This window comes from Astyanax mexicanus, chromosome 7 (genome assembly GCF_023375975.1).
Source record: "Astyanax mexicanus isolate ESR-SI-001 chromosome 7, AstMex3_surface, whole genome shotgun sequence".
Classification (NCBI taxonomy): Eukaryota; Metazoa; Chordata; class Actinopteri; order Characiformes; family Acestrorhamphidae; genus Astyanax; species Astyanax mexicanus.
The window spans coordinates 50,352,807-50,379,954 of record NC_064414.1 but is presented as its reverse complement, the minus strand read 5'-3'; the positions used below and the strand labels follow the sequence as shown (position 1 = coordinate 50,379,954).

Here is a 27,148-nt window from a genome sequence, read left to right as displayed (position 1 = left end):
GACTGGTCTAATTTATGCTCTTAAACAACCCAATAAGGATTTTTACAGTTTTATTTCCTTTTTTTTTTTTGGAAAACTTAGGTTCTCTTATGTTCTACCTCTTAAAAGATTTCACTATTTTAAAGGGAACATATTATGCAAAACTCACCTTTTGCAAACCCCACCAGAGCCCCATCTACTAGATCAGGTAATTAACTGATTAATTTATAAAGATCTGCTATTTTGGTCATTTTATTTGTAAACCTTAGACAGTGCAGAGCAGGATTAGCCAGCAGACTTCATCTGAGGGAGGGATCTGTACCTACTGTCCTTGGCAAGTCAGCAGATGAGAAAGATGTTAGTACTTTCAAATAAAGAATTTGGTGCTTCTATTGCAGTTAAGTGTAAACTAGCTTTGTTTGTGTTTGGCCATTTAGCACAAGCTAACACTAACCCATGGGAAACTCTCAGCGTATACATGGCGTTGCAAAAAAGTAATAGAGCCCTTAAACGGCTCATTCTGTAAGGGACTGAAACTGGTAAGTATAGAGCTGGTAAGATCTCTATTCTTGAAGCAGATGGATCTGGTGCAACTTCACTGCACAACAAGGTGCCTGGCAATAAAATCACTGATCAAAAAATGGTAAAAACCAGCAGCACTTGTTGACTGGAGAATTGCTGATTTATTAACAATACAAGAATAACCAACGGGTTTAGGCGCTCAGGCCTTCATCAGGGTTAAAAAGAGAGTGAATTTTACTCTCCATAGCAGAAGGGATATCTCGATTAACACATGCTGCTCTTGCTCTGGACATAGATAATAAAATGCTAAAAAAAAGTAACATGTTGTTTAACTTCATTTGGAAAAATAGAATACATTTTATTTAAAATTCTGTATTAATGAATACAAGTCAATGTGGGGGATTTCATTCATTCTTGACTTTACAATTTTGAATAACATTTAAAATTAATTGACTAAGCAATGTAATAAATAATCCTTCTTCTCTCTGGAATATAATCCCGAATATTGTGTTTTCCAAAATTGGTTGACTAAAGTTTGTCTTATCATGTAATAAATGTAAAAAATCTTAAATTTTCATCAATTTCTCCTGTATAAGCATAATTTTCTCCTCACAGATACTACATCTGGAATAACAAAGCATCCTCTACAAAAGCAAGTCCCTTTTTTATGAAAACTGGAAAAAAAATATTTTAGTTGGTCAACTACTTGAATTAAATAGTAGACAATACAGTTATATTGGCCTAATTAATAAATACAAATTTGACATCCCAATTAAGGAATACTCTACATCAGGGGTGGGCGATATGGCTCTAAAATAATATCACGATATTTCAGGGTATTTTTGCGATAACGATATACTTGGCGATATAGGAAAACAAAAAATAATTCATTAATTTCAGGAATATAGTATAATAGTATAACAGTATAATCATAATGTGGCAAAATATATAATTCAGCATAAAATAATATAATGCAGCAAAAAATATTGCGGAATATTTAGTGCATGCATATAAACTGCAAACTAAAACAATTATACAATAAATACACCTAAAGCTTCACAGTAAATAATAGACTACTTTTAAGACAGAACAGCCCTATGATCACGATATGGATTTTTAATATCATGATATTTCTGTGTCACGATATATTGTATACGATATAATATTGCCCACCCCTACTCTACAGTGATAAATGCTATACCAGTTGGTGCAAATTTACTGCTGAGAGGTGTAAACTTTCCTTTGCCATTTTGTCACTCACTTGATTTACTGGATACTTATGTTGTGTTTGCTTTTCAGCTTTAAACAGCAGCAAAACAACAAGCTGATAAGAGAATTATTTCAGAAAGACATTGCTACTATTCACTAATATGTAATATATTGGAATAGTATTGTAGAGTGTATAAAAAAGTGGAAGTGTGGAAAAATGTGTGGTCTGTACCTTTAAAATATTTAATTTCCAACAAAGTTTGAGAAATTAGGCTGAAATTAATACATAAAATTTACTCAGTGAAGAATGTTCTTTTAAAATATAATAATATGTGATATGGAAACTGAACCCTCATTTTGTAAAAGTGCTTCTAAAGATGTTACTCACATGTTTTGGCAATATTTCTAAAGCAGCAAGTTTTGGACTCAACTATTACATTTTATTCAAATACATCTTATTAAAGATTTTCCTTTTACTTGCACAGATATATTTTTTTGGTATTTTGTATCATCTACTGATGAGAAGTATTTTATGATTAATCTGTTCTTGTTTTTTGGTTTATTTCATATCCATAAATGAAATGATGTTAAGATACTATTACTGGTCTATAAATGCAGAGGTGGAAAAAGTACTGAAAATTTGTAATTAAGTAAAAGTACCTTTACTTTGCTAAAATTCTACTCAAGTAAAAGTACCCATCTAAAAATCTACTCGAGTAAAAGTAAAAAGTACTCAATTTTAAATGTACTTTGAGTAAAAGTTACATAGTTACTTTGAATTATTTGATGTAAAAAAGTAAAAACAAATCATAAATTTAATTGTTTTTAATGAACTATTATTCCACATAATAATTTGGACCTTTCAGGCAGTATTTTTACAGACCACCCCATAAAACAAGTGGCATAGGTTTCTAAGATCCTTTTTTATTTACTATAAAAAGGTTATGGTAATATAGGTGACTATTAGGGGTGTCACGATTCTCTAAATCCTCGATTCGATTTCATTTTCGATTTGAGGGTCACGATTCGATTCGATTCTCGATTTTCTTGTTTTTTTTTTCTTGTTATTATTTTATGCCTCATAAAATTTAAATAATATATTTATTAGTATTATTATTATAAATATTATAAATATTATTATTATTATTTATTAAGATATATATGGTAATGCCATCTAGTGACTTTTTTTGGTAGCAACAGTGTGCACTATTAAAACAAGCAGTTTATCAGAGCTGTGTGTGGATGGCTGGTGAAACTGCTCACTTACATGAAGCTGCAGTTCTTCATCCAACCACTAGTCGGAGCTGCAGCAGCAGCACAAGCTACTACAGTACAGCCCAGCCACGGGCTACAGAGCTCAGCCAGTCTGTTTTTACTGTTTCTGTAAACAAATAAAGGTTTTAACCCCACTAACCGGATAATACAGCTCACTACAGTTGATCTTTCAGCCCAAGCAGCTAACAGAAGCAGGTTAGAACAGCCGACACGGAGTCACTGCTCGGATTACATTATAAACAGGTCAGTTAGCGCGCTGCTAACCTCAGGATGTTTATAACTACGGAGTTTAGTGGACACACCACGGCCGCCAGGTAAGTCTTTTAAAGGCTACTGAAGACTATTAAAGGCTATTAACTTAGAGGTTATTGAAAGCATTATTGGGGGCAGAAATCAGTACAGGCTGGTTAGATAAGTGATGTGGTGAAACGCTGTCACAGTGATGTTTATTAACGTCATTAAACCAGATTTTGTCAGGTATTGTCTTATAAATATTTACACATAACTTATATCTCTCCTGAAAAGCTTTTATTTTAGTCAGAAACACGCTTGTGTTTACTTTATCTGAGAGAAAGATGTTTTTTTAATTCAATGGAAAGCAACAGGTGTAGTCAATTATAAGTTTAAGATTTTTAATCCACCTCACTGTGATCTATAGTCAGTGTTCTCAAGTCACACTGACACACGCATTTCAGCGAGTTCACACGCTCTCACCTGCGCGCACCCACCCCTCTGTTAGATACAGATACAAAACCTGCGCGCCCAACCCCCGCCCCCCCTCCCCCGTTGGACAGATAAAAAACAGTGATCACACTCCCGCCGACACTCAAAACTTGAGAGCCCTGTCTATATTTCTATAAATCCGTTTTCAGTTTCTCCTCCGTGGTTGAAAGGCAGCTGTCTCTCACACAGCAGAACTGAGGGCGGGGCTGCGCTCATGCGCTCTCTCTATTTAAATGAATAGGATGCGCTGTGTTGGTGCCGCGCCATTTGCGTAGCGCGCTGCGCTATTTGCGTAGCGCGCGCGGGAGGGATCGTGGATCCTCTTTTTGACTTCGATACTCGAGACCATGACCTCATTTCGATTCGATTTCGATAAAATATCGAGATCGTGACACCCCTAGTGACTATAAACTGTAATTTTATAGTTTTACAGTACATTATTATGTTTTAACTTGCCATTGCTGTGCTTTAACTGCTATTTATATGTTGTTGTTTTTTTTTTTTGTTTTTTTTTTACATTTAAGCAGATTGTTTAATGATAAAAGTACTTACACCACATGCTTTCGCAGGTGCATGAGGACGTTATTGCCTTGTTATTCCATGCGCGAGCATCCGTGACAATTTTTTTTTTTTCCCCCTGCCTTCTATTTTGTACTCAGTAACGGGGAGTTTTCCAATGTAGCAAAGTAAATTACTTGTGTCAAAATGTACTTGAGTAAAAGTAAAATTACATATTTTAAAAACTACTTTAAAAATTACAAATTACTCATAAAATCTACTCAATTACAGTAACTTGAGTAAATGTAATTAATTACTTTCCACCTCTGTATAAATGTCTTAATAGTGCAGGACCAGCATATTTATCTGATGTGCTTCAGCAGTATGAGCCGAGCAGAACTCTCAGATCATCAGGAACTGCTCAGTTAGTGCTGCCGAAGATAAAAACTAAACATGTAGAGGGAGCTTTTAGCTACTACGCTGCTCTTAAATGGAACCAGTTAACAGAGAGCGTTAGAAAATCCCCAACACTAAACACTTTTAAATCCAGACTGAAAACCTACATGTTTAAAACACTGCAGCTCCTCCCACTTTTATTCGGTGACTGCACTTTTATATCATGTTTGATTCATGTTTATTCTTATTTTATTTTTATTTCCAATTCTTTGTTGTTCTTTTACATGTTTTTAATTTTACTTCTCTTTGTTTTAATCATGTTTGAATCAATCATGCTTCGTTCTTATTTTAGTTTTTATTTCCATTTTTCCATTTTAATGTTATTCTTTTACATGTTTTTTAATTTGACTTCTCTTTGTAGTTTCTAATTTGTAAAGCACTTTGAATGACCGTTGTTTATGAAAGGTGCTATATAAATAAACTTGCCTTGCCTTGCCTTATGTAAAACAAGTTTGGGAGAAGGACCACGCCCAAACTCCAGGCTCTAACTCCACCTCTCATCAATAAACTGAACTATAAACACCTGCTCTAACTACCCCTACCTTTCGTGACGAAAGTTCGCATCCCACCCCCTCCAAACAACCTCCTAGTTGCTCATTATCAGCCTTTGTCTCAGCTTCTGTAGCAGCTACATCTTTTTACCTTCATTTTCTTTTCTCAGTCTCTGCTGGGTCAGTGTCCAGTAGCAGGTTGGAAGCTTCTGGTGCCTCATCCATAATGAGAGTGGCCTGATCTTCCTCTTGGGGGCAGTCAACTCCTCCATCTTCCACCCCCAACTCCATCACAATCTCACAGAGTTCAGACTTCACTATCACCTCAGCTTCAGCCTGGTTGTTATGGTTGTTTTTTTATGTAAACTTTTTTATTTTATTTTTTTTTTATTATTTTTTTTTGTAGTTTTTTTTTGTGGTTGATTTTTAATGTAATATTTTTTCCTTGTTTTTTATATTAAATTATTTTTGTGGTTGTTTTGAATTTTTTTATGGAGTGTGCTACTATACTTCACATACAAGACTTCAAAAGGACTGAAATACCTAAAAAAAAAGACCCCTTACACTCGAATTTAGATTTATGCAGATTTATTTCTTACCACTTAATCCTCTACACTGTTCTACTTATAATTGATTTTTCGCCCCTTTCCTCGTGTTCCTCGTCTCCTTGGCTTCTTTTTGGATTCAGCTTCAGATCTGCATTCAGCCTTCGTCTCAGCTTCCTTAGTCTCTGCTGGGTCTGTGTCACATAGCAGCCCTGCAGCTTCTAATCCCTCACCCACAATGAGAGTGGCCTGATCTTCCTGGGGGCTGGTAACTTCTCCATCTCCTACCAGTGTTTCCACCACACTCTCACAGAGTTCCGGCTCCACAGTCACCTCAGCTTCCTCTCCACTGTCCTTCTTGTCGCTGATTTCCCGCTCTCTTTTTCGTCTCGGCTGACGTTGCTCTTTTGGTTCTTCATCTTTAGTTATAGGCCAGTCTTTGTAGCGGGGTTCATCTTCATCTGAAGGCCAGTCTTTGTAGAGCTGATACACACTTGGGAGAGGTTGCTCCTCATCCTCATCCTCTTCTCCTTCATCTTCCACAAGTGTTTCCACCACACTCACACAGAGTTCAGGCTCCACAATCACCTCAGCTTCCTCAGTCTCTGCTGGGTCAGTGTCCAGTAGCAGGCTGGCATCTTCTGGTGCCTCATCCATAATGAGAGTGGCCTGATCTTCCTCTTGTGGGCAGTCAACTCCTCCATCTTCCACTAGTGTTTCCACCACACTCACACAGAGTTCAGGCTCCACAATCACCTTAGCATCCTCCGTCTCTGCTAGGTCAGTGTTCAGTAGCAGGATGGCATCTTCTATTGCCTTTTGCACGATGAGAGTGGCCAGATCTTTCTCTTGTTTGCAGTCAACTCCTCCATCTTCCACTAGTGTTTCCACCACACTCACACAGAGTTCAGGCTCCACAATCACCTCAGCATCCTCCGTCTCTGCTAGGTCAGTGTTCAGTAGCAGGATGGCATCTTCTATTGCCTTTTGCACGATGAGAGTGGCCAGATCTTTCTCTTGTTTGCAGTCAACTCCTCCATCTTCCACTTGTGTTTCCACCACACTCTCACAGATTTCAGGCTCCACAATCACCTCAGCTTCCTCAGTCTCTGCTAGGCCAGTGACCTGTAGCAGGCTGGGAGCTTCTGGTGCCTCATCCATAATGATAGTGACCTGATCTTCTTCCTGGGGGCAGTCAACTCCTCCATCTACCTCCACCAACTCCATCACAGTCTCAGGGAGTACAGGTTCAACCATCGGCTCAGCCACCGTTTCAGGGTCTCCTTCCACTGGAGTGACCGTAGTCTCCTCCGTTGTCGTCGGCTTCTGAGTTCTGGATCGGTACAGGTAGTAAAATGATCCACCGACCGCTACAGCTAGAGCTGCAACGCCCGCCGCTCCCAGAATCCCTTGGATTGAGCACATCTTGTCGCTGCGAAGATCCGTTGACGACTGAAGTTTCTCGCGCTGCTGCGCCTTTTATACTGTGAGTCCCAACGTTCATGTTAGTGACGTCACAGTTCTATCCAATTCTATCCACAGCGGTAAACTGAACTATGATGTCACTGACATGAACGTTCGAATGTTGGCAATAAGCCAACAAACAAAAAAGAAAAAAAAACATCCAAGTCCAATTTTTTTTTTCGTTTTTAATATGTAAATATTTATGTGGTTATTTTTTTGGAGTTTTTTTTTTTTTTGCGGGTAGTTATTTTTATTTTTTGTTGTTTTGTGGTTGATTTTTAATGTAATCTTTTTTTGTTGTTTTTTTATTATTGAATTATTTTATGGTTGTTTTTGTTGACTGACGCTGACTACATTTCGTTGCTAAAACTATCCGGTTTATTTGTATTTTTCATAATTTTACGTTTTTTTTATTTTTTTTTTTATTTTGTTTAGATTTTTTTTAGAATCTTTTTATTTTATTTTCAATTATTATTATTATTTTTTTTATATTCAGCTCTTTTAACTGTTCAGTAGGTGATAAAAACTAAACAACAAACTGTGCTGAATTCCTCACTACTGCTTTAACGCGTTTTCCTTCACCTATGACAACAGTTCAATTTTAACTATATATAACTATAAATAAATAACATTTAGATAAAACAAAAGCAATGCTCTTCCCAGCTAACTAAAATAAGGTTCGTTAAGATGTTGGGTTCTTATTGAACGTTTTTAGGACCACCAATAAACATTTAAAAGACTATTATGCGACGTTTATACAAAAATATTTAAACGTCTTTTATGGTCTTACGTCCTTTAAACGTCTCTAATAATGCTTAGTTAAATTCTATCATTTAGTAGATTGTGGCATACAATAAACACAAGTAGATCCTACAATCTGCTGTATTTTTATTAAATATGAAAAGACATATTTCTCGTGTATTGCTGTGATGATGTGCGCTTGTCCCAGCGCAGTTTCAGTGCTCCTCTTGGGGTGAAAGAGCCTAAAAGAATGTTAACATAAAATCAATGTATTCACCGCCAGCGATTCAACACTTCAAGACCGTAGTTTAATAAATATAATAAATCTCTCAACAGCGCTGTAGAAGCGCAAAACTCCCCCGAACTCCCGGAGTCCTGAATCCGGTCTAAACACCGCTGCGTCTTTATACAGGGAGGCTGTTATGGGTAATGGTCGCTATTGCGCTTCTTTAACATATCGTTCAGTTCCATAGAGCTACTGAGGGATTATATTTACTCATATAACTTTTTATATGAGTAGGACGACGAGCTATGAGCTGTGCACTAGGCCTGAAATATATTTCAGTTTTAGTTTAACAGTATAACACAAGTATCCTACATTTAAAATGGTAAATATGGTGCAATGTACAAGCGTGCACAAACTAACTTTAAAATACGTTTTATTTTTAAGCATAGTGTCTGCGTTAACCTAATTGCAAAAGTAAGATATAAAATTAAAAACATTAAAACTACTTAGAACACTGAAAACTAAGCATTTGTTACCTGTCCCCTCTCTCTATAAATTTTACCATAAAATATTATTAAACTCCTTCAGATAAGCATTTTTTTTTTGCATTGTGCATTATTTTGTGAATGCAAAAAAAATCATAATAAATTAATTATATATAAGTTAAAATACACATGTCTGGAACATTCTACAAATCACATCTAGTTTTTCAGTATATTTGATCTAATTGTAACTACGACTGAGGAGGTATATTTCAACGCTCTGTCCTGTTACCTAATTTCATTCTTAGATATTACTTGTTTATTTTTAAATTGCAAATTTGGCAAAATCAGTAGAATGTGCTCAGTGTCCTCATGCTATTAGCATAGCCACCGTTTAGCTATTTTTCACGTTTTTGCTAATTCTATGCTAAAAACTAATTTATGTTACTTTCAGTCCTCTTAACATAAAGAATAACAAGACTGAGTGCCAGTAACAGGAGTAAGTTCCAGTGATAGGAATGAGTTCCAGTAACAGAAGTGATTTTTTTATGTTTTATTTTCTGTGCTTATTTATGCATGTAATTTCCTGGGGACAGAAATATAAATCGTTATGATAATCTTATGCATTGCAATTCATACGTTTATATTATGTAATAGTTTTATTCTTGTAAAGTGTATGTGAGGCTGATAATTATTATTATTATTATTATTATTATTATTATTATTATTATTATTATTATTATTATTATTATTATTGTGCAATATAATTATACAGCATCAACCACACTGGATTTTTTTTAAGCTTAGAATTTTATACCAAAAAACTATTTTTTAAAAATACTTTTAATAATTATTTTTATGTAATACTTTCAGGTATTATTTATCTGCGGAAAGGCAACAGTTTAAAAACACCAACAATAAAAGTTTGTGGGGAAAAAAATACAATAAAGCTTCAGAATACAAATGTGATTTTATACATCCATATTTTTGGCGAATAAATTACGTGTGATATTAAGTTTTTGTTTTTTTTCCCTTAGACTATAATCATACAATCAAAGTGTACTATTGTTGCCTTCCAAATTGTCCCGCTGTTTTTATGTCCTGCATCAATATATTTTTGTTTATAACAACTTTGTATAATACGAGCCGGGGGAGGGGGGAGGGGGGGAGGGGGGGGGGGCGTGGATAAAAAAAAAATTAAATCGAGTGCTCAAAGTTTCTGTAATACGAGCGAACGATTTCTGTAATTCGAGCGAACGATTTTTATGCGCACTAAGATAAGCTTGGAGGGAAAAGAGCATTTATATATATTAAAATAAAACTAACAAACCTTAATAACCGAACTTTCAACGCACTGTGCACTTTCTGTATTTAGTAGGCAGATTTTGCCTTGGTGGCGGCGTCTTGGTTTGAGCGCGCGCAGTCCTTCGCGGAGCTTATTAACCAACAATTTACACAAATACAGTCAATTCCAGTCATGAATAAAGGGAACAAACATTTGACTGATGTAGGATGACTGTATTTGTGTTATTAAAACCCGATCAAATCAAAGTTATGATGCAATGTAGAATTGTGTTTAATAATTTCTTATTTTCAACAAAAATATCACGTAAAGAGGTATAATTTTATAAATATACAGCTAAAAGGCTTAGGTCCGAATGTACAATGTAAAGGGAAATAAAGATAATACAAAATTAATGCAATGTGTGACAGTTGTCTATGAATGGCTTATATAAGAGCTGCTTTAAATATGTAACACTATATAAAATCAAAATAGCTGGTCTAAAATATTTTTTTTCCTAAAATCTAAATTTAATCCACATTTATTGTTCTTCATATATTATTAAAGTGTAACATATACTGTTTATTATATTATATACATATACATATATGGGCCATTTCACCCAATGGGAGCCAGCTGCTTGTTGAAGATTTTATCTTTTTTTAAACTATGAACCTATTTAGTATTTGAATAATCATATTTCATGGTAGTTTATAGTTAAGAAAGTGGAGACAGGTAACAAACGCTATGTTAGTAGTAAGTAAGTAGTTCATATTAATGCTTTTAATTACATATCTTACTTTTGCAATTAGTTTAATATAACAGACACTATGCGTGTATGTAAAATATATTTATATATTTTTTTCAGTATTTTGTTATATATATATATTTTTAATACTTTATATTATGCTTCTTAAAAAATACATATTTTATCCCTTTTATATATATATATATATATATATATATATATATATATATATATATATATATATATATATATATATATATAAATATATTTATATATATATATATACTTATATTTACTTATATTTACTTACTTATATTTATATATATATATATATACTTATATTTACTGCTGGGTCAGTGTCCAGTAGCAGGTTGGAAACTTCTGGTGCCTCATCCATAATGAGAGTGGCCTGATCTTCCTCTTGGGGGCAGTGAACTCCTCCATCTTCTACCCCCAACTCCATCACAATCTCACAGAGTTCAGACTTCACTATCACCTCAGCTTCAGCCTGGTTGTTATGGTTGTTTTTTTATGTAAACTTTTTTATTTTATTTAATTTTTTTTTTGTAGTTTTTTTTTGTGGTTGATTTTTAATGTAATATTTTTTTCCTTGTTTTTTATATTAAATTATTTTTGTGGTTGTTTTGAATTTTTTTATGGAGTGTGCTACTATACTTCACATACAAGACTTCAAAAGGACTGAAATACCTAAAAAAAAAGACCCCTTACACTCGAATTTAGATTTATGCAGATTTATTTCTTACCACTTAATCCTCTACACTGTTCTACTTATAATTGATTTTTCGCCCCTTTCCTCGTGTTCCTCGTCTCCTGGGCTTCTTTTTGGATTCAGCTTCAGATCTGCATTCAGCCTTCGTCTCAGCTTCCTTAGTCTCTGCTGGGTCTGTGTCACATAGCAGCCCTGCAGCTTCTAATCCCTCACCCACAATGAGAGTGGCCTGATCTTCCTGGGGGCTGGTAACTTCTCCATCTCCTACCAGTGTTTCCACCACACTCTCACAGAGTTCCGGCTCCACAGTCACCTCAGCTTCCTCTCCACTGTCCTTCTTGTCGCTGATTTCCCGCTCTCTTTTTCGTCTCGGCTGACGTTGCTCTTTTGGTTCTTCATCTTTAGTTATAGGCCAGTCTTTGTAGCGGGGTTCATCTTCATCTGAAGGCCAGTCTTTGTAGAGCTGATACACACTTGGGAGAGGTTGCTCCTCATCCTCATCCTCTTCTCCTTCATCTTCCACAAGTGTTTCCACCACACTCACACAGAGTTCAGGCTCCACAATCACCTCAGCTTCCTCAGTCTCTGCTGGGTCAGTGTCCAGTAGCAGGCTGGGAGCTTCTGGTGCCTCATCCATAATGAGAGTGGCCTGATCTTCCTCTTGTGGGCAGTCAACTCCTCCATCTTCCACTAGTGTTTCCACCACACTCACACAGAGTTCAGGCTCCACAATCACCTTAGCATCCTCCGTCTCTGCTAGGTCAGTGTTCAGTAGCAGGATGGCATCTTCTATTGCCTTTTGCACGATGAGAGTGGCCAGATCTTTCTCTTGTTTGCAGTCAACTCCTCCATCTTCCACTAGTGTTTCCACCACACTCACACAGAGTTCAGGCTCCACAATCACCTCAGCATCCTCCGTCTCTGCTAGGTCAGTGTTCAGTAGCAGGATGGCATCTTCTATTGCCTTTTGCACGATGAGAGTGGCCAGATCTTTCTCTTGTTTGCAGTCAACTCCTCCATCTTCCACTTGTGTTTCCACCACACTCTCACAGATTTCAGGCTCCACAATCACCTCAGCTTCCTCAGTCTCTGCTAGGCCAGTGACCTGTAGCAGGCTGGGAGCTTCTGGTGCCTCATCCATAATGATAGTGACCTGATCTTCTTCCTGGGGGCAGTCAACTCCTCCATCTACCTCCACCAACTCCATCACAGTCTCAGGGAGTACAGGTTCAACCATCGGCTCAGCCACCGTTTCAGGGTCTCCTTCCACTGGAGTGACCGTAGTCTCCTCCGTTGTCGTCGGCTTCTGAGTTCTGGATCGGTACAGGTAGTAAAACGATCCACCGACCGCTACAGCTAGAGCTGCAACGCCCGCCGCTCCCAGAATCCCTTGGATTGAGCACATCTTGTCGCTGCGAAGATCCGTTGACGACTGAAGTTTCTCGCGCTGCTGCGCCTTTTATACTGTGAGTCCCAACGTTCATGTTAGTGACGTCACAGTTCTATCCAATTCTATCCACAGCGGTAAACTGAACTATGATGTCACTGACATGAACGTTCGAATGTTGGCAATAAGCCAACAAACAAAAAAGAAAAAAAAACATCCAAGTCCAATTTTTTTTTTCGTTTTTAATATGTAAATATTTATGTGGTTATTTTTTTGGAGTTTTTTTTTTTTTTTTTTGCGGGTAGTTATTTTTATTTTTTGTTGTTTTGTGGTTGATTTTTAATGTAATCTTTTTTTGTTGTTTTTTTATTATTGAATTATTTTATGGTTGTTTTTGTTGACTGACGCTGACTACATTTCGTTGCTAAAACTATCCGGTTTATTTGTATTTTTCATAATTTTACGTTTTTTTTAATTTTTTTTTTATTTTGTTTAGATTTTTTTTAGAATCTTTTTATTTTATTTTCAATTATTATTATTATTTTTTTTATATTCAGCTCTTTTAACTGTTCAGTAGGTGATAAAAACTAAACAACAAACTGTGCTGAATTCCTCACTACTGCTTTAACGCGTTTTCCTTCACCTATGACAACAGTTCAATTTTAACTATATATAACTATAAATAAATAACATTTAGATAAAACAAAAGCAATGCTCTTCCCAGCTAACTAAAATAAGGTTCGTTAAGATGTTGGGTTCTTATTGAACGTTTTTAGGACCACCAATAAACATTTAAAAGACTATTATGCGACGTTTATACAAAAATATTTAAACGTCTTTTATGGTCTTACGTCCTTTAAACGTCTCTAATAATGCTTAGTTAAATTCTATCATTTAGTAGATTGTGGCATACAATAAACACAAGTAGATCCTACAATCTGCTGTATTTTTATTAAATATGAAAAGACATATTTCTCGTGTATTGCTGTGATGATGTGCGCTTGTCCCAGCGCAGTTTCAGTGCTCCTCTTGGGGTGAAAGAGCCTAAAAGAATGTTAACATAAAATCAATGTATTCACCGCCAGCGATTCAACACTTCAAGACCGTAGTTTAATAAATATAATAAATCTCTCAACAGCGCTGTAGAAGCGCAAAACTCCCCCGAACTCCCGGAGTCCTGAATCCGGTCTAAACACCGCTGCGTCTTTATACAGGGAGGCTGTTATGGGTAATGGTCGCTATTGCGCTTCTTTAACATATCGTTCAGTTCCATAGAGCTACTGAGGGATTATATTTACTCATATAACTTTTTATATGAGTAGGACGACGAGCTATGAGCTGTGCACTAGGCCTGAAATATATTTCAGTTTTAGTTTAACAGTATAACACAAGTATCCTACATTTAAAATGGTAAATATGGTGCAATGTACAAGCGTGCACAAACTAACTTTAAAATACGTTTTATTTTTAAGCATAGTGTCTGCGTTAACCTAATTGCAAAAGTAAGATATAAAATTAAAAACATTAAAACTACTTAGAACACTGAAAACTAAGCATTTGTTACCTGTCCCCTCTCTCTATAAATTTTACCATAAAATATTATTAAACTCCTTCAGATAAGCATTTTTTTTTGCATTGTGCATTATTTTGTGAATGCAAAAAAAATCATAATAAATTAATTATATATAAGTTAAAATACACATGTCTGGAACATTCTACAAATCACATCTAGTTTTTCAGTATATTTGATCTAATTGTAACTACGACTGAGGAGGTATATTTCAACGCTCTGTCCTGTTACCTAATTTCATTCTTAGATATTACTTGTTTATTTTTAAATTGCAAATTTGGCAAAATCAGTAGAATGTGCTCAGTGTCCTCATGCTATTAGCATAGCCACCGTTTAGCTATTTTTCACGTTTTTGCTAATTCTATGCTAAAAACTAATTTATGTTACTTTCAGTCCTCTTAACATAAAGAATAACAAGACTGAGTGCCAGTAACAGGAGTAAGTTCCAGTGATAGGAATGAGTTCCAGTAACAGAAGTGATTTTTTTATGTTTTATTTTCTGTGCTTATTTATGCATGTAATTTCCTGGGGACAGAAATATAAATCGTTATGATAATCTTATGCATTGCAATTCATACGTTTATATTATGTAATAGTTTTATTCTTGTAAAGTGTATGTGAGGCTGATAATTATTATTATTATTATTATTATTATTATTATTATTATTATTATTATTATTATTATTATTATTATTGTGCAATATAATTATACAGCATCAACCACACTGGATTTTTTTTAAGCTTAGAATTTTATACCAAAAAACTATTTTTTAAAAATACTTTTAATAATTATTTTTATGTAATACTTTCAGGTATTATTTATCTGCGGAAAGGCAACAGTTTAAAAACACCAACAATAAAAGTTTGTGGGGAAAAAAATACAATAAAGCTTCAGAATACAAATGTGATTTTATACATCCATATTTTTGGCGAATAAATTACGTGTGATATTAAGTTTTTGTTTTTTTTCCCTTAGACTATAATCATACCATCAAAGTGTACTATTGTTGCCTTCCAAATTGTCCCGCTGTTTTTATGTCCTGCATCAATATATTTTTGTTTATAACAACTTTGTATAACACGAGCCGGGGGAGGGGGGGGGGGAGGGGGGGGGGGGCGTGGATAAAAAAAAAATTAAATCGAGTGCTCAAAGTTTCTGTAATACGAGCGAACGATTTCTGTAATTCGAGCGAACGATTTTTATGCGCACTAAGATAAGCTTGGAGGGAAAAGAGCATTTATATATATTAAAATAAAACTAACAAACCTTAATAACCGAACTTTCAACGCACTGTGCACTTTCTGTATTTAGTAGGCAGATTTTGCCTTGGTGGCGGCGTCTTGGTTTGAGCGCGCGCAGTCCTTCGCGGAGCTTATTAACCAACAATTTACACAAATACAGTCAATTCCAGTCATGAATAAAGGGAACAAACATTTGACTGATGTAGGATGACTGTATTTGTGTTATTAAAACCCGATCAAATCAAAGTTATGATGCAATGTAGAATTGTGTTTAATAATTTCTTATTTTCAACAAAAATATCACGTAAAGAGGTATAATTTTATAAATATACAGCTAAAAGGCTTAGGTCCGAATGTACAATGTAAAGGGAAATAAAGATAATACAAAATTAATGCAATGTGTGACAGTTGTCTATGAATGGCTTATATAAGAGCTGCTTTAAATATGTAACACTATATAAAATCAAAATAGCTGGTCTAAAATATTTGTTTTTCCTAAAATCTAAATTTAATCCACATTTATTGTTCTTCATATATTATTAAAGTGTAACATATACTGTTTATTATATTATATACATATACATATATGGGCCATTTCACCCAATGGGAGCCAGCTGCTTGTTGAAGATTTTATCTTTTTTTAAACTATGAACCTATTTAGTATTTGAATAATCATATTTCATGGTAGTTTATAGTTAAGAAAGTGGAGACAGGTAACAAACGCTATGTTAGTAGTAAGTAAGTAGTTCATATTAATGCTTTTAATTACATATCTTACTTTTGCAATTAGTTTAATATAACAGACACTATGCGTGTATGTAAAATATATTTATATATTTTTTTCAGTATTTTGTTATATATATATATATTTTTAATACTTTATATTATGCTTCTTAAAAAATACATATTTTATCCCTTTTATATATATATATATAAATATATTTATATATATATTTATTTATATATATATATATATATATATATATATATATATATATTTATATATATATATTTATATATATATATATATATACTTATATTTACTTATATTTACTTACTTATATTTATATATATATATATATACTTATATTTACTGCTGGGTCAGTGTCCAGTAGCAGGTTGGAAACTTCTGGTGCCTCATCCATAATGAGAGTGGCCTGATCTTCCTCTTGGGGGCAGTGAACTCCTCCATCTTCTACCCCCAACTCCATCACAATCTCACAGAGTTCAGACTTCACTATCACCTCAGCTTCAGCCTGGTTGTTATGGTTGTTTTTTTATGTAAACTTTTTTATTTTATTTTATTTTTTTTTGTAGTTTTTTTTTGTGGTTGATTTTTAATGTAATATTTTTTTCCTTGTTTTTTATATTAAATTATTTTTGTGGTTGTTTTGAATTTTTTTATGGAGTGTGCTACTATACTTCACATACAAGACTTCAAAAGGACTGAAATACCTAAAAAAAAAGACCCCTTACACTCGAATTTAGATTTATGCAGATTTATTTCTTACCACTTAATCCTCTACACTGTTCTACTTATAATTGATTTTTCGCCCCTTTCCTCGTGTTCCTCGTCTCCTGGGCTTCTTTTTGGATTCAGCTTCAGATCTGCATTCAGCCTTCGTCTCAGCTTCCTTAGTCTCTGCTGGGTCTGTGTCACATAGCAGCCCTGCAGCTTCTAATCCCTCACCCACAATGAGAGTGGCCTGATCTTCCTGGGGGCTGGTAACTTCTCCATCTCCTACCAGTGTTTCCACCACACTCTCACAGAGTTCCGGCTCCACAGTCACCTCAGCTTCCTCTCCACTGTCCTTCTTGTCGCTGATTTCCCGCTCTCTTTTTCGTCTCGGCTGACGTTGCTCTTTTGGTTCTTCATCTTTAGTTATAGGCCAGTCTTTGTAGCGGGGTTCATCTTCATCTGAAGGCCAGTCTTTGTAGAGCTGATACACACTTGGGAGAGGTTGCTCCTCATCCTCATCCTCTTCTCCTTCATCTTCCACAAGTGTTTCCACCACACTCACACAGAGTTCAGGCTCCACAATCACCTCAGCTTCCTCAGTCTCTGCTGGGTCAGTGTCCAGTAGCAGGCTGGGAGCTTCTGGTGCCTCATCCATAATGAGAGTGGCCTGATCTTCCTCTTGTGGGCATTCAACTCCTCCATCTTCCACTAGTGTTTCCACCACACTCACACAGAGTTCAGGCTCCACAATCACCTTAGCATCCTCCGTCTCTGCTAGGTCAGTGTTCAGTAGCAGGATGGCATCTTCTATTGCCTTTTGCACGATGAGAGTGGCCAGATCTTTCTCTTGTTTGCAGTCAACTCCTCCATCTTCCACTAGTGTTTCCACCACACTCACACAGAGTTCAGGCTCCACAATCACCTCAGCATCCTCCGTCTCTGCTAGGTCAGTGTTCAGTAGCAGGATGGCATCTTCTATTGCCTTTTGCACGATGAGAGTGGCCAGATCTTTCTCTTGTTTGCAGTCAACTCCTCCATCTTCCACTTGTGTTTCCACCACACTCTCACAGATTTCAGGCTCCACAATCACCTCAGCTTCCTCCGTCTCTGCTAGGTCAGTGTTCAGTAGCAGGATGGCATCTTCTATTGCCTTTTGCACGATGAGAGTGGCCAGATCTTTCTCTTGTTTGCAGTCAACTCCTCCATCTTCCACTTGTGTTTCCACCACACTCTCACAGATTTCAGGCTCCACAATCACCTCAGCTTCCTCAGTCTCTGCTAGGCCAGTGACCTGTAGCAGGATGGCATCTTCTATTGCCTTTTGCACGATGAGAGTGGCCAGATCTTTCTCTTGTTTGCAGTCAACTCCTCCATCTTCCACTTGTGTTTCCACCACACTCTCACAGATTTCAGGCTCCACAATCACCTCAGCTTCCTCAGTCTCTGCTAGGCCAGTGACCTGTAGCAGGCTGGGAGCTTCTGGTGCCTCATCCATAATGATAGTGACCTGATCTTCTTCCTGGGGGCAGTCAACTCCTCCATCTACCTCCACCAACTCCATCACAGTCTCAGGGAGTACAGGTTCAACCATCGGCTCAGCCACCGTTTCAGGGTCTCCTTCCACTGGAGTGACCGTAGTCTCCTCCGTTGTCGTCGGCTTCTGAGTTCTGGATCGGTACAGGTAGTAAAACGATCCACCGACCGCTACAGCTAGAGCTGCAACGCCCGCCGCTCCCAGAATCCCTTGGATTGAGCACATTCCTTCGCTGCGAAGATCCGTTGACGACTGAAGTTTCTCGCGCTGCTGCGCCTTTTATACTGTGAGTCCCAACGTTCATGTTAGTGACGTCACAGTTCTATCCAATTCTAACCACAGCGGTAAACTGAACTATGATGTCACTGACATGAACGTTCGAATGTTGGCAATAAGCCAACAAACAAAAAAGAAAAAAAAAACATCCAAGTCCAATTTTTTTTTTTCGTTTTTAATATGTATATATTTATGTGGTTATTTTTTTGGAGGGTTTTTTTTTTTTTTTTTTTTTTTTGCGGGTAGTTATTTTTATTTTTTTGTTGTTTTGTGGTTGATTTTTAATGTAACCTTTTTTTGTTGTTTTTTTATTATTGAATTATTTTATGGTTGTTTTTGTTGACTGACGCTGACTACATTTCGTTGCTAAAACTATCCGGTTTATTTGTATTTTTCATAATTTTACGTTGTTGTTTTTTTTTTTATTTTGTTTAGATTTTTTTTAGAATCTTTTTATTTTATTTTCAATTATTATTATTATTATTTTTTATATTCAGCTCTTTTAACTGTTCAGTAGGTGATAAAAACTAAACAACAAACTGTGCTGAATTCCTCACTACTGCTTTAACGCGTTTTCCTTCACCTATGACAACAGTTCAATTTTAACTATATATAACTATAAATAAATAACATTTAGATAAAACAAAAGCAATGCTCTTCCCAGCTAACTAAAATAAGGTTCGTTAAGATGTTGGGTTCTTATTGAACGTTTTTAGGACCACCAATAAACATTTAAAAGACTATTATGCGACGTTTATACAAAAATATTTAAACGTCTTTTATGGTCTTACGTCCTTTAAACGTCTCTAATAATGCTTAGTTAAATTCTATCATTTAGTAGATTGTGGCATACAATAAACACAAGTAGATCCTACAATCTGCTGTATTTTTATTAAATATGAAAAGACATATTTCTCGTGTATTGCTGTGATGATGTGCGCGCTTGTCCCAGCGCAGTTTCAGTGCTCCTCTTGGGGTGAAAGAGCCTAAAAGAATGTTAACATAACATCAATGTATTCACCGCCAGCGATTCAACACTTCAAGACCGTAGTTTAATAAATATAATAAATCTCTCAACAGCGCTGTAGAAGCGCAAAACTCCCCCGAACTCCCGGAGTCCTGAATCCGGTCTAAACACTGCTGCGTCTTTATACAGGGAGGCTGTTATGGGTAATGGTCGCTATTGCGCTTCTTTAACATATCGTTCAGTTCCATAGAGCTACTGAGGGATTATATTTACTCATATAACTTTTTATATGAGTAGGACGACGAGCTATGAGCTGTGCACTAGGCCTGAAATATATTTCAGTTTTAGTTTAACAGTATAACACAAGTATCCTACATTTAAAATGGTAAAAATGGTGCAATGTACAAGCGTGCACAAACTAACTTTAAAATACGTTTTATTTTTAAGCATAGTGTCTGCGTTAACCTAATTGCAAAAGTAAGATATAAAATTAAAAACATAAAAACTACTTAGAACACTGAAAACTAAGCATTTGTTACCTGTCCCCTCTCTCTATAAATTTTACCATAAAATATTATTAAACTCCTTCAGATAAGCATTTTTTTTTTTGCATTGTGCATTATTTTGTGAATGCAAAAAAAATCATAATAAATTAATTATATATAAGTTAAAATACACATGTCTGGAACATTCTACAAATCACATCTAGTTTTTCAGTATATTTGATCTAATTGTAACTACGACTGAGGAGGTATATTTCAACGCTCTGTCCTGTTACCTAATTTCATTCTTAGATATTACTTGTTTATTTTTAAATGGCAAATTTGGCAAAATCAGTAGAATGTGCTCAGTGTCCTCATGCTATTAGCATAGCCACCGTTTAGCTATTTTTCACGTTTTTGCTAATTCTATGCTAAAAACTAATTTATGTTACTTTCAGTCCTCTTAACATAAAGAATAACAAGACTGAGTGCCAGTAACAGGAGTAAGTTCCAGTGATAGGAATGAGTTCCAGTAACAGAAGTGATTTTTTTATGTTTTATTTTCTGTGCTTATTTATGCATGTAATTTCCTGGGGACAGAAATATAAATCGTTATGATAATCTTATGCATTGCAATTCATACGTTTATATTATGTAATAGTTTTATTCTTGTAAAGTGTATGTGAGGCTGAGAATTATTATTATTATTATTATTATTATTATTATTATTATTATTATTATTATTATTATTATTATTGTGCAATATAATTATACAGCATCAACAACACTGGATTTTTTTTAAGCTTAGAATTTTATACCAAAAAACTATTTTTTAAAAATACTTTTAATAATTATTTTTATGTAAGACTTTCAGGTATTATTTATCTGCGGAAAGGCAACAGTTTAAAAACACCAACAATAAAAGTTTGTGGGGAAAAAAATACAATAAAGCTTCAGAATACAAATGTGATTTTATACATCCATATTTTTGGCGAATAAATTACGTGTGATATTAAGTTTTTGTTTTTTTTCCCTTAGACTATAATCATACCATCAAAGTGTACTATTGTTGCCTTCCAAATTGTCCCGCTGTTTTTATGTCCTGCATCAATATATTTTTCTTTATAACAACTTTGTATAATACGAGCCCGGGGAGGGGGGGGGGGATAAAAAAAAATTAAATCGAGTGCTCAAAGTTTCTGTAATACGAGCGAACGATTTCTGTAATTCGAGCGAACGATTTTTATGCGCACTAAGATAAGCTTGGAGGGAAAGGAGCATTTATATATATTAAAATAAAACTAACAAACCTTAATAACCGAACTTTCAACGCACTGTGCACTTTCTGTATTTAGTAGGCAGATTTTGCCTTGGTGGCGGCGTCTTGGTTTGAGCGCGCGCAGTCCTTCGCGGAGCTTATTAACCAACAATTTACACAAATACAGTCAATTCCAGTCATGAATAAAGGGAACAAACATTTGACTGATGTAGGATGACTGTATTTGTGTTATTAAAACCCGATCAAATCAAAGTTATGATGCAATGTAGAATTGTGTTTAATAATTTCTTATTTTCAACAAAAATATCACGTAAAGAGGTATAATTTTATAAATATACAGCTAAAAGGCTTAGGTCCGAATGTACAATGTAAAGGGAAATAAAGATAATACAAAATTAATGCAATGTGTGACAGTTGTCTATGAATGGCTTATATAAGAGCTGCTTTAAATATGTAACACTATATAAAATCAAAATAGCTGGTCTAAAATATTTTTTTTTCCTAAAATCTAAATTTAATCCACATTTATTGTTCTTCATATATTATTAAAGTGTAACATATACTGTTTATTATAGTATATACATATACATATATGGGCCATTTCACCCAATGGGAGCCAGCTGCTTGTTGAAGATTTTATCTTTTTTTAAACTATGAACCTATTTAGTATTTGAATAATCATATTTCATGGTAGTTTATAGTTAAGAAAGTGGAGACAGGTAACAAACGCTATGTTAGTAGTAAGTAAGTAGTTCATATTAATGCTTTTAATTACATATCTTACTTTTGCAATTAGTTTAATATAACAGACACTATGCGTGTATGTAAAATATATTTATATATTTTTTTCAGTATTTTGTTATATATATATATATATTTTTAATACTTTATATTATGCTTCTTAAAAAATACATATTTTATCCCTTTTATATATATATATTTATATACATATATATATATACTTATATTTACTTATATTTACTTACTTATATTTATATATATATATATATATATACTTATATTTACTGCTGGGTCAGTGTCCAGTAGCAGGTTGGAAGCTTCTGGTGCCTCATCCATAATGAGAGTGGCCTGATCTTCCTCTTGGGGGCAGTGAACTCCTCCATCTTCCACCCCCAACTCCATCACAATCTCACAGAGTTCAGACTTCACTATCACCTCAGCTTCAGCCTGGTTGTTATGGTTGTTTTTTTATGTAAACTTTTTTATTTTATTTTTTTTTTGTAGTTTTTTTTTGTGGTTGATTTTTAATGTAATATTTTTTCCCTTGTTTTTTATATTAAATTATTTTTGTGGTTGTTTTGAATTTTTTTATGGAGTGTGCTACTATACTTCACATACAAGACTTCAAAAGGACTGAAATACCTAAAAAAAAGACCCCTTACACTCGAATTTAGATTTATGCAGATTTATTTCTTACCACTTAATCCTCTACACTGTTCTACTTATAATTGATTTTTCGCCCCTTTCCTCGTGTTCCTCGTCTCCTGGGCTTCTTTTTGGATTCAGCTTCAGATCTGCATTCAGCCTTCGTCTCAGCTTCCTTAGTCTCTGCTGGGTCTGTGTCACATAGCAGCCCTGCAGCTTCTAATCCCTCACCCACAATGAGAGTGGCCTGATCTTCCTGGGGGCTGGTAACTTCTCCATCTCCTACCAGTGTTTCCACCACACTCTCACAGAGTTCCGGCTCCACAGTCACCTCAGCTTCCTCTCCACTGTCCTTCTTGTCGCTGATTTCCCGCTCTCTTTTTCGTCTCGGCTGACGTTGCTCTTTTGGTTCTTCATCTTTAGTTATAGGCCAGTCTTTGTAGCGGGGTTCATCTTCATCTGAAGGCCAGTCTTTGTAGAGCTGATACACACTTGGGAGAGGTTGCTCCTCATCCTCATCCTCTTCTCCTTCATCTTCCACAAGTGTTTCCACCACACTCACACAGAGTTCAGGCTCCACAATCACCTCATCTTCCTCAGTCTCTGCTGGGTCAGTGTCCAGTAGCAGGCTGGGAGCTTCTGGTGCCTCATCCATAATGAGAGTGGCCTGATCTTCCTCTTGTGGGCATTCAACTCCTCCATCTTCCACTAGTGTTTCCACCACACTCACACAGAGTTCAGGCTCCACAATCACCTTAGCATCCTCCGTCTCTGCTAGGTCAGTGTTCAGTAGCAGGATGGCATCTTCTATTGCCTTTTGCACGATGAGAGTGGCCAGATCTTTCTCTTGTTTGCAGTCAACTCCTCCATCTTCCACTAGTGTTTCCACCACACTCACACAGAGTTCAGGCTCCACAATCACCTCAGCATCCTCCGTCTCTGCTAGGTCAGTGTTCAGTAGCAGGATGGCATCTTCTATTGCCTTTTGCACGATGAGAGTGGCCAGATCTTTCTCTTGTTTGCAGTCAACTCCTCCATCTTCCACTTGTGTTTCCACCACACTCTCACAGATTTCAGGCTCCACAATCACCTCAGCTTCCTCCGTCTCTGCTAGGTCAGTGTTCAGTAGCAGGATGGCATCTTCTATTGCCTTTTGCACGATGAGAGTGGCCAGATCTTTCTCTTGTTTGCAGTCAACTCCTCCATCTTCCACTTGTGTTTCCACCACACTCTCACAGATTTCAGGCTCCACAATCACCTCAGCTTCCTCAGTCTCTGCTAGGCCAGTGACCTGTAGCAGGCTGGGAGCTTCTGGTGCCTCATCCATAATGATAGTGACCTGATCTTCTTCCTGGGGGCAGTCAACTCCTCCATCTACCTCCACCAACTCCATCACAGTCTCAGGGAGTACAGGTTCAACCATCGGCTCAGCCACCGTTTCAGGGTCTCCTTCCACTGGAGTGACCGTAGTCTCCTCCGTTGTCGTCGGCTTCTGAGTTCTGGATCGGTACAGGTAGTAAAACGATCCACCGACCGCTACAGCTAGAGCTGCAACGCCCGCCGCTCCCAGAATCCCTTGGATTGAGCACATTCCTTCGCTGCAAAGATCCGTTGACGACTGAAGTTTCTCGCGCTGCTGCGCCTTTTATACTGTGAGTCCCAACGTTCATGTTAGTGACGTCACAGTTCTATCCAATTCTAACCACAGCGGTAAACTGAACTATGATGTCACTGACATGAACGTTCGAATGTTGGCAATAAGCCAACAAACAAAAAAGAAAAAAAAAAACATCCAAGTCCAATTTTTTTTTTCGTTTTTAATATGTAAATATTTATGTGGTTATTTTTTTGGAGGGTTTTCTTTTTTTTTTTTTTTTTGCGGGTAGTTATTTTTATTTTTTTGTTGTTTTGTGGTTGATTTTTAATGTAACCTTTTTTTGTTGTTTTTTTATTATTGAATTATTTTATGGTTGTTTTTGTTGACTGACGCTGACTACATTTCGTTGCTAAAACTATCCGGTTTATTTGTATTTTTCATAATTTTACGTTGTTTTTTTTTTTTATTTTGTTTAGATTTTTTTTAGAATCTTTTTATTTTATTTTCAATTATTATTATTATTTTTTTTTTATATTCAGCTCTTTTAACTGTTCAGTAGGTGATAAAAACTAAACAACAAACTGTGCTGAATTCCTCACTACTGCTTTAACGCGTTTTCCTTCACCTATGACAACAGTTCAATTTTAACTATATATAACTATAAATAAATAACATTTAGATAAAACAAAAGCAATGCTCTTCCCAGCTAACTAAAATAAGGTTCGTTAAGATGTTGGGTTCTTATTGAACGTTTTTAGGACCACCAATAAACATTTAAAAGACTATTATGCGACGTTTATACAAAAATATTTAAACGTCTTTTATGGTCTTACGTCCTTTAAACGTCTCTAATAATGCTTAGTTAAATTCTATCATTTAGTAGATTGTGGCATACAATAAACACAAGTAGATCCTACAATCTGCTGTATTATGAAAAGACATATTTCTCGTGTATTGCTGTGATGATGTGCGCGCTTGTCCCAGCGCAGTTTCAGTGCTCCTCTTGGGGTGAAAGAGCCTAAAAGAATGTTAACATAACATCAATGTATTCACCGCCAGCGATTCAACACTTCAAGACCGTAGTTTAATAAATATAATAAATCTCTCAACAGCGCTGTAGAAGCGCAAAACTCCCCCGAACTCCCGGAGTCCTGAATCCGGTCTAAACACTGCTGCGTCTTTATACAGGGAGGCTGTTATGGGTAATGGTCGCTATTGCGCTTCTTTAACATATCGTTCAGTTCCATAGAGCTACTGAGGGATTATATTTACTCATATAACTTTTTATATGAGTAGGACGACGAGCTATGAGCTGTGCACTAGGCCTGAAATATATTTCAGTTTTAGTTTAACAGTATAACACAAGTATCCTACATTTAAAATGGTAAAAATGGTGCAATGTACAAGCGTGCACAAACTAACTTTAAAATACGTTTTATTTTTAAGCATAGTGTCTGCGTTAACCTAATTGCAAAAGTAAGATATAAAATTAAAAACATAAAAACTACTTAGAACACTGAAAACTAAGCATTTGTTACCTGTCCCCTCTCTCTATAAATTTTACCATAAAATATTATTAAACTCCTTCAGATAAGCATTTTTTTTTTTTTGCATTGTGCATTATTTTGTGAATGCAAAAAAAATCATAATAAATTAATTATATATAAGTTAAAATACACATGTCTGGAACATTCTACAAATCACATCTAGTTTTTCAGTATATTTGATCTAATTGTAACTACGACTGAGGAGGTATATTTCAACGCTCTGTCCTGTTACCTAATTTCATTCTTAGATATTACTTGTTTATTTTTAAATTGCAAATTTGGCAAAATCAGTAGAATGTGCTCAGTGTCCTCATGCTATTAGCATAGCCACCGTTTAGCTATTTTTCACGTTTTTGCTAATTCTATGCTAAAAACTAATTTATGTTACTTTCAGTCCTCTTAACATAAAGAATAACAAGACTGAGTGCCAGTAACAGGAGTAAGTTCCAGTGATAGGAATGAGTTCCAGTAACAGAAGTGATTTTTTTATGTTTTATTTTCTGTGCTTATTTATGCATGTAATTTCCTGGGGACAGAAATATAAATCGTTATGATAATCTTATGCATTGCAATTCATACGTTTATATTATGTAATAGTTTTATTCTTGTAAAGTGTATGTGAGGCTGAGAATTATTATTATTATTATTATTATTATTATTATTATTATTATTATTATTATTGTGCAATATAATTATACAGCATCAACCACACTGGATTTTTTTTAAGCTTAGAATTTTATACCAAAAAACTATTTTTTAAAAATACTTTTAATAATTATTTTTATGTAATACTTTCAGGTATTATTTATCTGCGGAAAGGCAACAGTTTAAAAACACCAACAATAAAAGTTTGTGGGGAAAAAAATACAATAAAGCTTCAGAATACAAATGTGATTTTATACATCCATATTTTTGGCGAATAAATTACGTGTGATATTAAGTTTTTTTTTTTTTTTCCCTTAGACTATAATCATACAATCAAAGTGTACTATTGTTGCCTTCCAAATTGTCCCGCTGTTTTTATGTCCTGCATCAATATATTTTTCTTTAT

The 27,148-nt window shown here is 35.4% G+C and overlaps 1 protein-coding gene across 9 annotated transcripts; it reads right to left on the bottom strand.

The window, feature by feature from the left end:
* Positions 1-5,724: 5,724 nt before the first annotated feature.
* LOC125802948 (uncharacterized) lies at positions 5,725-24,573 on the bottom strand. 9 transcript variants are annotated; one of them, XM_049481384.1, is made up of 5 exons: positions 23,876-24,573; positions 23,540-23,707; positions 17,616-17,951; positions 11,940-12,107; positions 5,725-6,622 (listed from the first exon to the last, which is right to left on the bottom strand). In XM_049481384.1, the coding sequence occupies exons 1-5, from the start codon at positions 24,542-24,544 to the stop codon at positions 5,774-5,776; spliced, it is 2,190 nt and encodes a 729-aa protein (XP_049337341.1). In that variant the 5' UTR covers positions 24,545-24,573; the 3' UTR covers positions 5,725-5,773. The 9 variants fall into 9 exon arrangements, with proteins under 9 accessions (XP_049337341.1, XP_049337337.1, XP_049337338.1 ...); XM_049481380.1 differs by having other exon boundaries at positions 23,540-24,573; XM_049481381.1 differs by having other exon boundaries at positions 5,725-6,454; positions 23,540-24,573.
* Positions 24,574-27,148: the final 2,575 nt, after the last annotated feature.